Raw genomic sequence first — 16,777 nt, forward strand, 5'->3', positions numbered from 1 at the left:
TCATGAAACAATAATTTGTTCTGAAAAGAACAGTTAATTGCGTCATCGTAAGACCACGATATCGAACTGTTCTGAGAAGAACACGTTCGTACCCTTCGACGGTTGCGCGCATAAAAGGACAACTTTTTGCCGCGCCTCGATTTTATCGTCTACGCACCCTTCGCATCTTGGTACCACATGTTACCACTAGTGGCCAGTGTAGGATAACTTTTGTATATAAATCTACAGTTTTTAAAAATTAAACACATTCCACATTCCATCTTCACCTCTTCTCAACGAATTATTAGGAAGTTTTATTTTAACCAAATAAGGACCAATCAACTTAAACCAAACTACCCTAAAACTCGTTTGGAATGGTTTATTGAAAAAAATAATTTAATATTGATTATAATACGATTTCGGAAGTTAAAATATACAATGGACAATTTAGGTAAATTAACCACAGATATTAGCTTAGCTTTTTCGCGTGATGTAGATATCGTAGCTGCCTTTTCGGACATCGCTGCTGCTTATAATAAAGTGAACATTTCTATTCTACAACGCAATTTTTTAGAGGTACAGGTTCCTACGTTATTAATACATTTTATCATCAATTTACTATCCTGCAGATACATATCATTAATCGTTCAGAAAGATGGTAATAATACTGAGTTTAAGCGTACAGTTTTTAAAGCCCTTCCCCAAGGTTCCGTACTTAGCAAACTTATATAACATTTACACATATGATTTAGAATCGTCTAAAAATTCCCATATTAATGTACTACAATATGCAGAAGATCTTTTTTATTTCGCAGATAAATCTATGAATAAGGTTTGCAATTCCATGTCTAGTTCACTTAATTGTCTTAATGTCTAGTTGGTTAAAAATGACTTAGATCTATGAGTGTCCAAAAATTCAATAGTATTTACCAAAAACGTCCAACTCCTGTCATAACCTTCAATGGTCAGCCTTTACCACTCGAAACAAAAATTAAATTTCTAGGAGTTATATTATATTCAAAATTGTCTTGACTTGCCTTGAATCATGAACGTGTTGTTATGAAATGTGCACGGCTGCTTAATAACATGAAATTACTCTCAGTGTATAACTTTATACACATAAAAACGGATTTGCACACCACCATACACCTAAGTCATTTCATGGTATTAAGCAGCTGTTATACCGTAACGCTCTTGTAAGATCTGTTCTAGATTATGGCACATTTCTATTAGATGATTGAAATTTCGTGGGAAGTAAAAAACTTGATGTCAACCAGCTTTTAGAATTGTGACAGGAGTGATGAAATTTAGCCCAACCGATGCTAGCGATAGTCGGGGAAAAAGAGCTGGCAGCAGCTACTCCCAGATCTATTTCTATTTTTTTCTTCCCTGCTAAATACTTGGGTCTAGTATGTTCATATCTTCATAATCACTTAATAGCACTATCACAACATGGGATTATGCAACTAACATAGTTCATAAGTGATGCCTTAGATTGTTACCTCTAAGTTCCATTCTCACAGACCTTAGCAAAGCTTTCGATCTTGTTCCTCACTCAATACTCTTGAATAAGTTATTTAGCTACTACTTATTGGCACTTTTTCTTAAATGAATTAATTCATACTTAAGCAATCGCCAATTTTACAACATAACCTGGAGCCAATACTATTTATTATATTTGTAAATGATATAACCTGCTTCAAGCATTCTACAGATGATCTCAACTTTTGTCTTGTAATTATAGTCAACGCAGTAACTTTTTAGTAACTAAGAGACTAGAATGACTGTAGCAACAAGGGTTGGTTGTTGCTTGTTATATACATTTTTGGTATAGAGATGAATGTCCAAAAAAAACAATTTGGTTCGTTTTTCTAGGTAAATAGTTAGAGAATCCTATTAGATATATCTTATAAGAGCTTTGACAATAAACTAACGTTTACAGGACAGGATAGGACCAGTAAGCCTCCAAAATCTTTGATGAGAACTATTAAAGGATTCCGAAATGTTAAAATAAAAATGATGTTATAAGTACAACTGTCTTATGCGCGGCATCCTGGAATACGGTACAGTTGTATGGAGGACGCGACTAGAACGTTTACAAAATATATTCTATTATATTAATCTGGCATCGACTTTTCTCCAATGGCATTTTGAAAGAAGAGTTGCCAACATAGAAAACTAGGTTAGAGCACTCTAAGACTTTGTGTCAATGTCATTTGCCGTTGTTTAAATTAATTGATATAGCGTATAAGTTTATAAATCAGGTTGGTCAACCCAACCTTGTCTAGCTATTCCATCATATCATTTCTCCCTCCTTTTAGAAAATTGAATGTTGGAAATATCTAGAGTGAGAATTATTCTAAACCAGCTAGGACCGGATATCCATAATTGCCATCCATAATCCACACTTTATTTTATAGTGTAGTCATCGATGTTTTTTTACCTCTTGGTGTTTGTTATTTTGTCTAGAAGTGCTTGTCGAGCTTTTGAAATAAAATAATGCAAGTTCGATATAACACTCTCAATTAACGTAGCACTAACTCTCAATTGATGATGACAATGACGACGCCGACTTGTGTCAAGTTAGCTTCGTTATTTATATAATAAATTAATAATTAGTAGTTGAATTCCTGAAAAAACCATCTTTCCATAGCGTTAGCCAACTATTTACATATTGGGGTCATTTATTTCCAATTATAAATTGTAAAACCCCAGACCAATACAAGGTTGGCGATAATGAATTTTGCCAATTATTTTTTTATACAGGACTCACACTTTTTGGGTCTACGGCAAACCGGTTTCTTCACGATGTATTCCTTCACCGTTCGAGCGAGTGTTAAACGAGCACATAGAAAGAAAATGCATTGGTGCACAGCCGGGGATCGAACTTACGACCTCAGGGATGAAATGTTAAGGGACGTTTTAGCCCCATCAATCGATACCAATATAAACAGTTAAGTTTGTTGGGTTGAACGCGCTTATATCAGAAACTAGTAAGGGTATATATACAATGCAAAGTCCAAACTATTAGTAAATGACCACACTAAGGGTGGCCTTAACTGGGTTATATTTAGTCGTATTACTTACATTACCTTCCCCTGTGTATAGTTAAATATAATAACCTACAGTAACAAAAACTAAAATTAGTTAACACAACTGACAAAAACATTTTATTCAGGAAAGCTTCATTATAGTCAAAAATAACATGCTATAATGTATTTAGAGGTTAAGTCTGATGAGAAAAATGCAATTCTTTAAGTAGTAAGATTTATATTCATCCTAGGATAAGTGACTCATAACTATTTCTAAATTGTTATCGCATATAAGAAATGAATATGTTTGGGTTCTCTTGTATAGTTACGTAAATCTATAAAATATGTTTACAGAAAGACCTTATTTAAAAAAAATACAAGAAATATATTTTCTGGATTTACTATTTCTTAGATAATTGCTTTGTAAATTGTATGTACCACGTGTGATTGTATTACAGAGAGCGAACGATTACGCACTTATAAGACGTAATAAATACCTTACCTTATAATATATACCTTATCACGTCCTATAAGTACTATATAATATATAATCGCATTTGCGCATCTTACGATTTAAATCTCTAATTATTAACAGATTAAACTTAAAAGTAGAAGAACAGCCATAACAGGAATTATAATATTACTCAATAAAAGAATCTAAAATAACATTTAACATTCAAAACAACCAATTGTTATAATAAATAGACTGATATATAACTTTTGTAATCACGAATATTGTAACATTCTTACCTTCATTAAAAATTACAAAAGTGTAAAATATTTTTTGAGATCTTGCTGTAGTAACAGCAGTCTGTTTATTCCTAAATATTACTAGTACACATTTCAAATACCTTATCCAAGAAATTGCGAAATTGTGTGATGTTATTTTACTTATTAGTTACATATATCACAAATCGCAATTCGTTACTGTGTGAGAACACCCTGCTTGAATTCTTATATAATATATTTGTGCATTGTAAAATGCACCTTAATTTAAAGGAATAGGGTGTTGAATCAGGAGGGAAAACTACTGTGTCAAAAGACTTGTCGTTATCCTAATGTGATACTAAAGCTTTTGCATACTATCGACACTAGGAAGGGATCAAAATTTTTATTCGGTTTACGTACAAATTAAAATAAGGAAGAAATTTGTATTATGACCAGGTTAAAGATATATATATATATAAATTACAAAGACTTTGTCTGTGGGCATCTATTTAGAAAACGGAACTTTGCTGTGCAGGGATAAGTATGGCTTTCCTATATCAAAAAACTTTTTGACATATAGTCATACTTCGTCGTGAGTCTGTATCTTACCAAAAGGGCCCATTAAATTATATATAGAAAATATCTTACAATGTACTATTTACAGCAATCTGTGTCGGAGAATCATCTATAGATTCCGAATTATTTCCCGTTGGTTTACTTAGTAACTGTGCAAAGGAATCCTTCAAACCTTTCTCTATGTGACTAGAATTATTGAATTTTTGTACAGTTTCAGGTTTTGGTATATTTGCCTTAGGTTTTTCATAGAATGTATTTGTTGCATTTTTTGTTTTCCTCAGGCTCTTCGGTAATGATTCGGACTTCAGTTTGACCAGAGTTGTGTTGACAACTGAGCAGTCAATTTGCATCAATGTCACATGATCGCTTAATACGGAATCTGAAAAGTGTTATATGAAAATAAGTCGTGAATAGGATTAATTAATGGTAGATTATTATTTACTACGTCATGTCTTCATAGCTATAAGTACCGCGAAATGATGTCTAGTATTAAACTAAATTTGAATGAAATAAGATGCTGCCATCTCTTCGTTGATTTCATTGATAATTTTTTAATTGCCTTAAAATATATGATAATTATACATGATCTATCCGTAACAATAATAGTTACTTAGGAAATCGAATCGGACTTTTAGATGCGTATAAATTTTGAAGAAAAGAAAAACGTTGACCTCGTGTGCGAGGCCCAATACCAGGCCAAGCAGAATACTTGCCTATTCAAAAATCAAATGACCGCGAAACGTACAGAAATCTGAGGCTTAGACCCAAAAGCTTACACCACTTATCTTTAAACATTTGACAATGTAAAGACGCTCACCATTAGCACCCCGTGCCGGCAATATAAGCGCCATTTTCGGTGGCCTAGTGGCATTATGAGACACCGCTGGCAACAACAAGTGTTCTCCTTTACCAACACCCACTACGTAAAACGTATCATCACGTCGCTGCAAGGCTTGAAGCAATTCACTCCATTCGCCAAAGTCGTTAAATTCATTATTCTTCCTTATATGCCTATTATACAGTCTTTCATAATACAATCCATCGAATTCGATATCTTTCTCCGTTGATCTGCGCAAGCGCCGTATGCGCGTCTTGTCGCGAATATTTTTGCTGTTTTTAGTGGGAAATTCAACAAAGTCATCCAAACTCACTTTATTGAATAGGTTATACGCTCCTAACAGGCCTCCTGAAAAATAATAGTTGTTATTGGATGTATTAGGGAGCGATCAAGTATTATGTCACACAAATTTTGGCCACCTCCTCCATGAAACACCGAAACGTTTTCTGTAGCCAATAGTAAACGTTTTGTGACCACCACCAGTGACCCATTATATATCATATAAAGTAGTGGAATGTCGAAAATAATATTATCACTAACGCGTAATTCAATCCCCGCCCCGCATTGTAATATTTTACAAGAGGTTACCCCCCCAAATTCGTTACGTAATGCTTGAACGCTCACTTATTAGATATTTTTTTATTAAATAAATGGATTGAGGACAGATGTGTTATCTGTCCTCAAAAATAAAAGAGCTTTAACCATCATACTTCTTACAGTAAGGGGATTATTTGATTTGTCTCACTGACATTTAAAAAAACATAGCAGAAATAAAAAGGTGTTACCATTAATTTGTTCTTCATTGACATATCTACGCTTTTTGGGCGCAGAGGTCCAATTTAAGGTTTTCCCGCCGCGGATCCAACGTTTTAAGTCTCCTACAATTCGTATGCTCTCAGTCTGATTAATATTCTCAAACATTGTACTATTCTGACAGTCAATGGCATCAGTACTTCGGTTTAAGTGTTCGTAATCTAAAATATTTACAAATTGTCATTGAATAAATTCTAAATAAATATATAAGACTGTCTTATTCACAACTTTATTTATAGACAAATAAATAGTCAAAAACATCCAAATATTTATTTTTTATAATTCTTATTAATTCCATCCTACAGCACGGAATTTTTTATCTTTACATGCGTTTCTGATGAAATGTGTAGCCACATATGTTTAATTTGATAATGTGTCAAATACATACAACATTCATACAAGTTAATGTTACATGGAACTTAAATTAACGCATACCTAAAGATACATCCTTATTATCTTCTGCCCATAATAAATGCCGATTACCAACATGAGAATGTGTTGGTCCAACAAATGGCTTGGAATTCCATCTACAGAAAAAAAAAATTAGGTGAGATTGCGTTTCAATTATTTTTATTTGTAATGATGGACGCTCTTAGACATCTGAGGCTATAGACAAACATATTCTGCAGCAAGTTTGACCCGCATAGCTAACAAAGCTGACGTTCGCGGGTCACACCTACCGCCAAAATATATTCAGTCTTGGACCATATTGTTCTTGGTCAATAAGGCATTGCAATTAAATGATTCTATGAAGCTCTATCCAAAAAGTTTTTACTGAGCAGTCGAAGTTAACATTCTGTAATATAAGCAAACATTCGCAGGCATAAAACAGTAACGGGGACCACTACTTACCCTAACATATTAAAGTTTAAGGAGACCATGAACACCATAGCGAAAATAACAGCAATGTTCTTTTTCGGTATTAACAATGACGAGTCTAGTCTTGGTATCTAAAAAAATTACACGTCGCATAATTAACATTCCCTTTTTTAAATTCGGTTAACAACATAAGTAAATAAATAGGAAAGCTTATTTCAATTGTACAATTTATTACTTATCTTGTAAACAATCAAAGTAATAACGTAACAGTGGAATGGAAACGATCCAAAAATTTCATTTCTGGAATCTATTGGCAATATATCAAGTCTTTGTCTTATAATTTATAAAAATTAAAATAGCCCAGTGTCGCATCATGTTTATTTGTATTTTTCCATTGTTTCTTAATTTAGAATATTGCATTTATTGAAAACAAGAATTACCTTTCGAATCCTGCCATTTGATTCCAGTTGATTTCTAAGTATTTTGTTTTCTAGTCGCAACTTTCCTATTTCCTGATGTGCTTCTAATAATTGTTGTTCTAATGCTGTAACATATTCTTTCTTTTTCTGGCGCGATTGGCAGGCTGACTCTCTGATATGTAAAATAAGACACAATTTTTTTTATGTAGAGTGATGATATAAAAAAATATAACAAATAATCTTTTTAGTAAAAGTCTTTAATAAATATAGCTTACCGATTCTTTATCATACGCTGCTGTTTCTTGATCGCTTTAATATCTGCTTCACTTAACTGAGGTATTTCTAAGATAGGACTTGTTGAATTGCATTCTGAAGCTGATTCCACTTGAACAGAGTTTGGGCTTAACATAATATGACTTCTAGGAGGAGACTAAAAAAATATATTTAATTTATAATACATTTCATTTCAGAGCGGATAGTTCAATACTACTTGTAAGTACTCTTAACTGTTTATTAATAAATAGTCTTAGATCATAAATGTTAAACTGTAACAAAATTATACTGGAACCACAAAAATTGTGAATAGTCAGGAAAAGTTTTACTTTATTATCACCTATAAAACTATTAACAAACAAAAAACTTGCATGTCAAATTACTTCAATGTCACAGGTACATAAGACACACTTCTCTTTAACACATTAAAAAAAATTACCTACATAAATTATTAAAATATCAGCATACCTTTATCTGATAACCATTTGAGACCTCATGGTGTAACTTTTGTGGTAATACAGCAACTTTGCTTTTTGTGACTTGGGATGTATAATTAGGTAAAATTACTATTGGATTACATTGGCTTTTTATGGATACTTCTTTTTGATAGGATACTGCTTGTTCTCTTTCTTCTTTCCTTCCATTATTAAAATGCTCATTTATTACATTGAAATATGAGCCATGATTTGTACCTAAAATAAGAAATAGCTTTTATAACTATAATATATATTATTTTCTTCAAAATATTAACAATATTTAATCTGTTGTTTACCTTTAACTTTAGTAGAAAGTGAGCATAAACTTTTTGGATTAACATAACTACCAATTCCATTCACCTGTAACAGGAAAAATGATTCTTAGTATATTATTGACAAAAGCAGATAATGTAAAAAAATGTTATTTTAATTAAGTTACCTTTATCACACCATTTTCTATTGACATTACCGGTACCTTCTGCTCTACATTCTTGATCATTGGTGCATTGTTTGTACATTCGACATCAATATTATCTTAAAAATAAAAATGTAAGTAATATATGTAAGTTAGTGTAGTAAAATAAATATATTAATTTGCTTAAATTTACCGCATTTACTAGTAGGTTACTATATTCTATTTTATGTAAATAAAGTAAATACAATGTCAAATTAAATATCTACCTGCTTTTTGTAAAAACTTTTCAACATCCTCTGGTTTAAGCTGGTATACAACTTCAGAATCATTTGACAACCATTCATTAGGTGATTGAGATGAATCCCTAACTGATATAGAACTGGAACTAATTATAAATATAATTTGGAAAATTTATAAATAAAATAATAACAGAATATAAATGTATAAAAATGAAATATATATAATAATATTTGTTCTCAAATATTGATATACAGTTGGTTAAGTATAACATAACTAATATAATACTCAGGTTCTTATTGATTAAAATACCATAAGTTAGTATTTTCTGGTTTAGGCTTCTAATTACTTTATATGTATCTGAAATCAAAAGATTAATTATAACATACTTTTTTGTATCATCTTCACTGCCAGAATCTGAGTTACTGCTTTCATTTGGAGAAGATTTTAAGCTGGAAATTGGTGAAATTGGGGAAACAAGGCTGGGTGCTGCATCAGCAAGTATCTCACTTGGTGATGCATCTGCTGAATTTAATAATGAAGACCAATGACAGTCATTGTTCAATTCATCCAAGTCAAAGTCTGAAACATAATGGAGGAATATTATAAAAAATCACTGTTCCCTAGTATTCATAAATATCTACTACGGAATATTAGTAGTAGTAGTGCTATTTTTTGGCTACCATAACAAAAGCAATGACAACCACATAATTAACGTCGTAATACTGCAACAAGAATAATGCAGTCCGATTATTCGAAATACATATGAAAATTAGCTGAAGATTAAAAAACCAACCATATCTGTATCACCAATAAACCTTATTTTTTACGTTGTTGTGATAGTCGCCGGATATTACAAAATAATATACTAACCGTAAAGATTGTCTTTATCACTTATTAGAATATCAGTATCCATTGAAATTTTTAGTTGTGACATAGACCCGTAGTGCGGAAATTTTCTAGTATAATATAATTATCAAGAAAAGGAGGTTTTCAATACAAAACAATAGTCCACATGTATTATTTACAAAATACATTATTCAACTATCCACAGATGGCATTTTTCTTATAAGTAGTTGTCATTTTGTAACAAAAGTGAAATAAGTCAATATTAAGTTTAACCATTATTTTAATAGGTTTAATAGGTCTAGGCACGAAGTCTCGATCGTAAACCATTTTATTGTAAATAATGATACATGTGTTCTAACTTGTGGAATGTATTTATTCGTATTATTTTTTTATATAGAATTTAGTCTAGATTTTGAGAAATATGTATTCGAATGTCTTTAGCTCATCCTTTGGCCAAATAAAAAAAACTATTTTTGAAGTTTGAATTTGACTATTGACATGACAGCTGTTTTTATTTCAATTTCGATTTATTTCTATTGGTATACGATTTCCAAATGGAATGGAGTAAACTACTTTTAAATTACATCCTATTAAGCAACTTCTTGCTATTTCTTAATTCAATATGAAACGTTTACAAAAACTTCAGCCTGTCTGCATTAATGGACAGATGTTTTAAGTTTTCTCTTTTATGGATACTGGAATGTAAAACATAGTACATTCCTTTAATTTAAAATGTCTGTGACTGAGGATTTAGAGGATTTTATTTTCCGGCCACAACAACATTTAGACCCAAAGTGGTTGAATCCTGACTTACAAGAAGCATTGCATAGTCCAGAAGCTTTGTGTACTTTGTTTAATAGTTTAATTCAAGATCGAGAAATATATTTCGACGCCGGAAATGGTCTGGTTAATGGTGCAGGGATTACTGCGAAACTCGGTGATAGTGGGAAATATTATTGTGGGCTGAGGGTATGTTTTGTGGGTTAGACGTATTTACTTTTGTTTACTTATATTTTCCTTAATATAAAGTAATTATGTATATATTTTGTAGATTCTTTCTTGCACTTGTTGTGATGGACTATGTGGGCCTCATTCTGGTTGTGCCTGTCCTCCATGCACTGCTCTTTCAGCTGAGGAAGAACTTCGGGCGTCAATTCAATCTAAACTTGTTGCACCATTGCACTCTGCTCAGGTCATTGATGAAATTAAATGGAAGCAAGATCCAGGTGAATGTGTTGTCAGCAATCTTACAGTTTTCTTCTTTTTTCCATGCATTATTTCTTTAGATACTGTATTACTTGACAAATATAGTAACAGAACTGACTTTAATAATCTTTAATTAACATTTTTAAACTGATTTTAATTCGTAGGTTCTGAAAATCTTCAAAATCTTATTGAGTCATTAGTTTGGGAGCAGCGGGTGAGAGCAATACATACAGCTGTAACCTGCCCATACATATCACAAATAAGACGACTGATTGTGCTCTGTAATAGACATCTTGTAGCTGTAATAAGGTGACCATTATTCTGTCATGTTTTTACTGTAATCTTACATATCTCATTACTCCTATATAAAATTTACCTGTCTTGCTGATTTCTTAATGATATTATATAAAAATCAATTTTACAGTTTCTTTTCCAAGGTGTTGTTGTTAAAAATTATTTATAAAATATTTAAATAATGTTTTGTGTCATTGGGGAATCTTTTACAGAGATCAAAGTCATCACAAAGAGCCAAAAAAAGTGAAAGTGGATAAGAAAACATTACATGGAGTCAGCAATAGAGCATTGAGTAATGTTGTTAGTGCACTAAACAAACCAGTTGAAATTGGCTCTGAAATACAAGATGATGAAGAACATACCGAAGATTCTGAAAGGTATATTCTATGATAAATATGAATCTGTTGTTACGTAAGTGAGGTTAAATAAGGTGTTAAAGTAAGTAACCTTTCCAAAATCTTTATTTAGTTATTTTCTATAATAATAATAGTAATATTTGGGAACCTTAAATAGTAAATGTATTGCATGTAAAAATGTGCACATATAAACAAGTGAAAATCTCTATTATTGGGTAGATTTATCGCAAAGCCTCTGCAAATCCATAAATCATGTCCAAAGCTAGACCTACAAATATATGCTTCTGTTGTGTTGTTGTACCAATTATATTCCAGTGCACTAGCTCGGGTGGGTGCCCGCGCTGCTTTACGTCTCGCTTTATCACTTGTACGTCGCGCTTGGCGTTGCGGTGAAGACGCGGACGTTTGTTCTTTACTCCTACGGGATGCCCTTGAAGCAGTAAGGGCATTGCCAGATGCAGCGTTATATGCTGGAAATGGACAGACAGTAGCACAAACTCCGCGCTCGCAAAAGATATGGGCTGAAGTGGTTGATAGTGCTGCAAAATTCTTACATCAAGTGGTAGCTGGGTATGTAAAAAACTATAGTGTATTTTTTGAAAGTATAACTTAATAGAATGTAATGTATATTAAAAACTTAAGTCTTTAATAATATTTATATTTTATTTTATAGAGAAGTTGGTTGTAACGTACCGCAAGGAGACTGGCGTACATCATTATGCGTTTGGGTGGAATTGTGTGCGAGACGAGCCGAATTACCAGCTTTATTGAAAGCAGCGGATGTCTTAGTCACCTTACCACCTAAACATAAACGACAATCTGACAACAGGTTAATTCATTATATATATATATATATAATTCATATGTGAATACATTTATTTTTAAATTTGCTTTAGTTTAATGATTTTCATGAAAATATGTTATAGTCACCAATTTCAATCTATAAGATATATAACGGTGCTGTAGCATTTGTGGGAAAAATAGATATTTTTAAATTGTTCACGCGCATAAAATAACATTTAAAAACCGATAAACACTTAATTTATTTGACTGTTTCAGGATTGTTTTAGAAGAATGCACAGCCCCACTAGGACCGTTTCTAAGACGAATGGCAAAAGTGTCCGCACCAAATCCCATAGTTAATTCTGATGCGATGCCAGAAGACGATGCGACAGCTACATATTTAAAGTATGTAACTGTGTAAGCGTATTCTGCTGAGTTCTTATACGTGTCATGCAACTTTTTTTTCCGTTACGCGCCATCTTTTTCTTGTCCCTACCAAGGTTTATTCGATGAGATTCGAAGCTATTATAAATATATAATAACGATAACAATGATAGTAATAATTCTATTACATTAAAAAAAAAACACTTTTTGAACGGATTAAAGCTATGTATTATTATTAAAAACTTATAAATATTACGCTGAAAAGCACGCGAAACGTCCGAAATAATTTAAAACTATGTAAATAATTATAAGTTTTTAATAATAATACATAGCTATAATCCGTTCAAAAAGTGTTTTTCTTAATGTGTAAACGCTATTTTAACAAAAGACAATTCTATTACAATTAATGAAATTCCGTAATAATCTTAGTAAGTAATAAGGTAAAATTAAACAATTGTATTATTTGTATTCATGTCTATGATAATAAAAGCCTTTTGTTAAACTTTATCTAATTTAACTTTATTTAATCAATTGCTGTAAAGTTGTATATAATAGATCATGTTTTGAAAAATAAGGTCATAAAGAAATTTCACTTCTTAAGTGTGTACACTAGTACACGCGCACATTTTTTTCTATGTATAACTGTTTTTTTCTTTCTACAGAGATTTAGACATTCCAAGTGGCGATGGTCTAATAAGTGTAAAGAAAGCTGGTATTGCTTTGTTGTGCCATTTGGACAGACTTGGTGCACCATTGTTACCTCCATTGAAGGGTTTTGTTACTGTGAGTAATAATAGGCAGTACGCACCAATCGATTTTTCTGTCTACATATATGTATTTTGGGCCTACGAAGCGATATTAATGAATCCTATTGTAAATATTATCGCTTCTAGAACGTACGTTACTACGTTGAAAAATAAATTCTACCTTTGAAACATAATACTTGCTCTTGGTTTTCATTTTTGTATTTTTTAATAGATTTATTTTTTCTAATTAAATAAAATTGCAGTGCACAGAATCGGCCCAAGAAATAATTTCGGTGGGCATTGGTCCTATACAGTTGGGAAGTCTTAGAGTACAGCAAATAGCCTGTGCGGAGAAACTGGCCTTGCTCCTAACACAAGATGGCGCCATATACACCCTACCGTACGATACGTTGACACCACACTTGGTTCCTGGTAATAGTCCTTTCTTATTGTATTACATTACTCACATTACACCCATTTCCTAATATTATGTCTTTTATATTCATATTTTTTTGCGACCTTCAATTATTATTTATCTTCGTCTTTAACTTGCTCTAGAAAGTTTGGTAATGTTAAGTTCCAGTTCAAACAATTTGTATGACTCAATACTTGGCGATTAAAAAGAGTGGCGGAAAGTTTCTTGCCAGTGCTCTCTCGCTCTACGCCCTTGACTTGCGAACTGGGAGTAAATGTAAATTTACAATTCATTTATCTTCTTTTTGACGTTCATAAGTGTACTTGTTTACCTATAAGAAAAAAGATATTTTGAGTCTGATTAAGATAAGATTGCTACTTTACCTAAGCAAGAACAAAACGTAAAATGGTGTGGGTAGCGTATTGGAATAGTAACTATAATTTTTGTATGCATAAGATATTTGTTGGTGTATTTTAAACTAAATTAAAATAACTCTTACGATTAGAATTTCTAAACTAGGTATACTAAATGTATAGTAAATCTATGCATTCAAGTTATGAGAAAGTGTTATTATCACAATCAATATTATTTACTCACAAGAGGATTTGGAAAGAATACCCGCCAATAATTTTGATCGTATTAGAATATTTAACGAAGGTCGAAACGCCAAGAAAGCTTAATAGGATTTAAACAAGACCCAGTAAAAAGAGTTTTAACAAAATTCCAGGTCTGGAAGGAAAGACAATTTCTCAAGTGGCGTCTCATCCATTGGGCCGTCATTTTCTTTGTCGTTCCGAATGTGGGGGAGTATGGACCTGGGGCTCTGGGGAAGATGGACGGTTGGGTCATGGGGACACTGCCCCAAGAGATGCGCCACAGGCTGTGCATCACCTGGCTCATCATGAGGTTGTAAGAGTAGCTGCCGGCCCGGCTTGCAGGTTAGTTGTATCATAATATGTTGCAGAATGAATACTAATTATAAATTTTCTCCAGCGTTTTTTTTACCATTCCTCGGTAACCTTCGGTGGCATGTTTGGTAAAAGGCATTTGCTTATATACAATAGCATCTAATCGACTTTAAGACTGATGTAGTTCTCAGTTTGAGAAGGAATTAGATACTGACACTGCGAACATGGCATGTAACAAATTTTCTTAACGTTTTTACCTTCATTTACTTACAAAACTTTGAAGTCTTGTTATATTTTATCAAGTAGAATTCATTCACATAATATTATTCATACAGTGCCGTAATAACATCTCGCGGCGCGCTTTACACGTGGGGTCGCAGCGCACAAGGCAGGTTGGGACATGGTACAATCGAAAACTGTCTGACACCACAGCCAGTATCCTTCAACGCCCATAATATTGAACGAATCATTGACGTTGCTTTAGGTATGTTATAAAGAAACAAACAATTCCTTCAAAGTATGTCCTTACTAAAAATGTACTTAACTAAAGACTCAGTTTAATGAGATTAATATACACAAATTAGATTACAACAGGAACAATTGATACTGACTGACGTACATCCAAAAACGACTCCTGAGTTTTTAAGATAATTTTTGCAATTATTACTTGCACACTTTAGAAAAATATAATATGTAATGAAAACCAACCAGCTCGAATATTTGTATTGAGGACACACAAAAACTATTTACTCTCCATATGTTTGTGTTATTATTACAAATGTACTATGTCAAAATTACATCTTTGGTAGCATGGGGTGACGGTCAAACTCTGTGTTGTACGTGGGAAGGCGCGGTACAGGTGTTTGGAGATAGTGAAGGTGGCACTCCGCGAACTCTCTCCGCACTCTCAATGTTTAGAGTGACACGCGTTTACACGGGCGAGCACTGGCACGCAGCGCTTACCGATGGGTACGTAATATTATTATATAATAATAAGTACTTTTCCCGTGATTAAATTCGTTCATGATTTTAATGTTTCAGCGGTCAAGTTTACACCTGGGGCAAAGGCGAGAGTTTTCGTCTCGGGCAGGGGAACTTGGAGACATTTAAAATACCAAAACTCGTAGAGGCTTTTCAAGGTAACAGGCTTTTCCGGTTTTCATCCTGTTAATATGAAAGTATACGTTGATATACTTTTAGTTAGATTTATTCGATAAAATATGACGTATTCTTTTAAATTTCTTCAGTCCCTAAAGTGTGGCATGAGATATAAATTTATATATTAATTGTGTGTTGTGGTTTCAAAATAAAAGTAAATAATTAAATTTGAGGTAATCCCATACATGGCGTACACTCTTGGATTGAATTATTTTATAAGATAATCATCATTTCGTTTAAACTCTATTAACAACCGTTGCAGAGTTTCAATACGGACATTTATTTTTCATTAATTTCTTTTATGTCGTATCTTTAATAGGTGTAAAAATTGTCGACTTATCATTGGGTTCAACTCATGCTATTGCTTTGTCGTCGGACGGATTAGTTTACGCATGGGGAACGCACGAGAGAGCCCAAATTTCCAATCCTACCCCGCAACCAATGCAAGTTTTTAACCCATCTTTTAAGGCTAATGGTATGTAGTGATTCTGTTGTAATTTGATTACATAGTTGTTATTCTTCAGATTTAATTTGCGTTTTATATTACAGGTGTATCGAGTGGTCCAAATCATATAATAGCATGGAGTGAAGAAAATCCAAGAGACTTGCCGTCCTCTATGCCATTTGTAATCGATCTATCAGAAAAAACATTTAAGTAAATCTATTCTTTAATCTACAACATTGACAAACATTATGCGAAGTTTTTATTAATTATCAATAAAAAATTCGATTGATTTTTTTTTCAGATTTTTAGAACGATTATTAAGAATAGCAGTCGATCAAAGCAGTTCGGCGAATATGAAGGAAAACGAATGTTTGGCGATCTCATGTTTGAATCTCTTAAGATTACAAGTAAGTGAAAAGTAATTTCTAAATAGCTAATAATGTTTGTAATTGAACTGATATAAAAAATTTTATTCCTCTATAGAATTGGTTGTTTTTACATACAACATACGTTCTGATGTAATGATCAAAAGTATGTAGTTTATATTTGATGCTTAAATCTCTTAAGGCCAATTAGCACCTTGAGGTGGTGGTTATTAATGAAGGCGCTTCACGTTACTTGTTCATAAAACCCTAAAAGCCCTAATGA

General features: G+C 32.6%; 2 protein-coding genes across 6 annotated transcripts in view; one reads left to right on the forward strand and one right to left on the reverse strand.

The window, feature by feature from the left end:
- Nucleotides 1–3,081: 3,081 nt before the first annotated feature.
- Nucleotides 3,082–9,719, reverse strand: LOC123707453 (cyclic AMP-dependent transcription factor ATF-6 alpha). Of its 3 annotated transcripts, none has more exons than XM_045657505.1 (13): nt 9,459–9,719; nt 8,975–9,167; nt 8,615–8,727; nt 8,373–8,467; nt 8,230–8,293; nt 7,926–8,149; nt 7,460–7,614; nt 7,206–7,356; nt 6,799–6,896; nt 6,382–6,473; nt 5,919–6,107; nt 5,113–5,481; nt 3,082–4,674 (listed from the first exon to the last, which is right to left on the reverse strand). In XM_045657505.1, exons 1-13 carry the CDS (start codon nt 9,520–9,522, stop codon nt 4,364–4,366), a joined length of 2,118 nt encoding a protein of 705 aa, XP_045513461.1. In that variant the 5' UTR covers nt 9,523–9,719; the 3' UTR covers nt 3,082–4,363. The 3 variants fall into 3 exon arrangements, with proteins under 3 accessions (XP_045513461.1, XP_045513462.1, XP_045513459.1); XM_045657506.1 differs by having other exon boundaries at nt 5,919–6,011; nt 8,615–8,733; XM_045657503.1 differs by having other exon boundaries at nt 3,083–4,674; nt 8,615–8,733; nt 9,459–9,717.
- A 277-nt stretch (nt 9,720–9,996) lies between these two features.
- LOC123707649 (probable E3 ubiquitin-protein ligase HERC2) overlaps nt 9,997–16,777 on the forward strand; it is a 54,565-nt gene continuing 47,784 nt past the window's right edge. For all 3 annotated transcript variants that reach the window (XM_045657901.1, XM_045657902.1, XM_045657903.1), the window contains exons 1-16: nt 9,997–10,403; nt 10,486–10,660; nt 10,805–10,949; nt 11,147–11,311; nt 11,606–11,860; nt 11,964–12,119; nt 12,350–12,478; nt 13,120–13,240; nt 13,467–13,635; nt 14,346–14,556; nt 14,862–15,010; nt 15,336–15,495; nt 15,568–15,665; nt 16,004–16,159; nt 16,234–16,339; nt 16,431–16,536. In XM_045657901.1, coding sequence (XP_045513857.1) covers nt 10,167–10,403; nt 10,486–10,660; nt 10,805–10,949; nt 11,147–11,311; nt 11,606–11,860; nt 11,964–12,119; nt 12,350–12,478; nt 13,120–13,240; nt 13,467–13,635; nt 14,346–14,556; nt 14,862–15,010; nt 15,336–15,495; nt 15,568–15,665; nt 16,004–16,159; nt 16,234–16,339; nt 16,431–16,536 — 2,538 coding nt within the window. In that variant the 5' untranslated portion in view covers nt 9,997–10,166. The remainder of the gene's footprint in view (nt 10,404–10,485; nt 10,661–10,804; nt 10,950–11,146; nt 11,312–11,605; nt 11,861–11,963; nt 12,120–12,349; nt 12,479–13,119; nt 13,241–13,466; nt 13,636–14,345; nt 14,557–14,861; nt 15,011–15,335; nt 15,496–15,567; nt 15,666–16,003; nt 16,160–16,233; nt 16,340–16,430; nt 16,537–16,777) is intronic.

Source organism: Pieris brassicae, chromosome 3, assembly GCF_905147105.1.
Source record: "Pieris brassicae chromosome 3, ilPieBrab1.1, whole genome shotgun sequence".
Lineage (NCBI taxonomy): Eukaryota > Metazoa > Arthropoda > Insecta > Lepidoptera > Pieridae > Pieris > Pieris brassicae.

Excerpts from the sequence above, each read along its gene's own strand:
- LOC123707453 (XM_045657503.1), bottom strand. The coding sequence starts at position 9,522 with ATGTCACAACTAAAAATTTCAATGGATACTGATATTCTAATAAGTGAT. Across the intron at positions 7,357-7,459 it reads CAGCGTATGATAAAGAATCG|AGAGTCAGCCTGCCAATCGC; the intron begins GTAAGCTATATT and ends TTTACATATCAG. Across the intron at positions 4,675-5,112 it reads GCCGGCACGGGGTGCTAATG|ATTCCGTATTAAGCGATCAT; the intron begins GTGAGCGTCTTT and ends AACACTTTTCAG.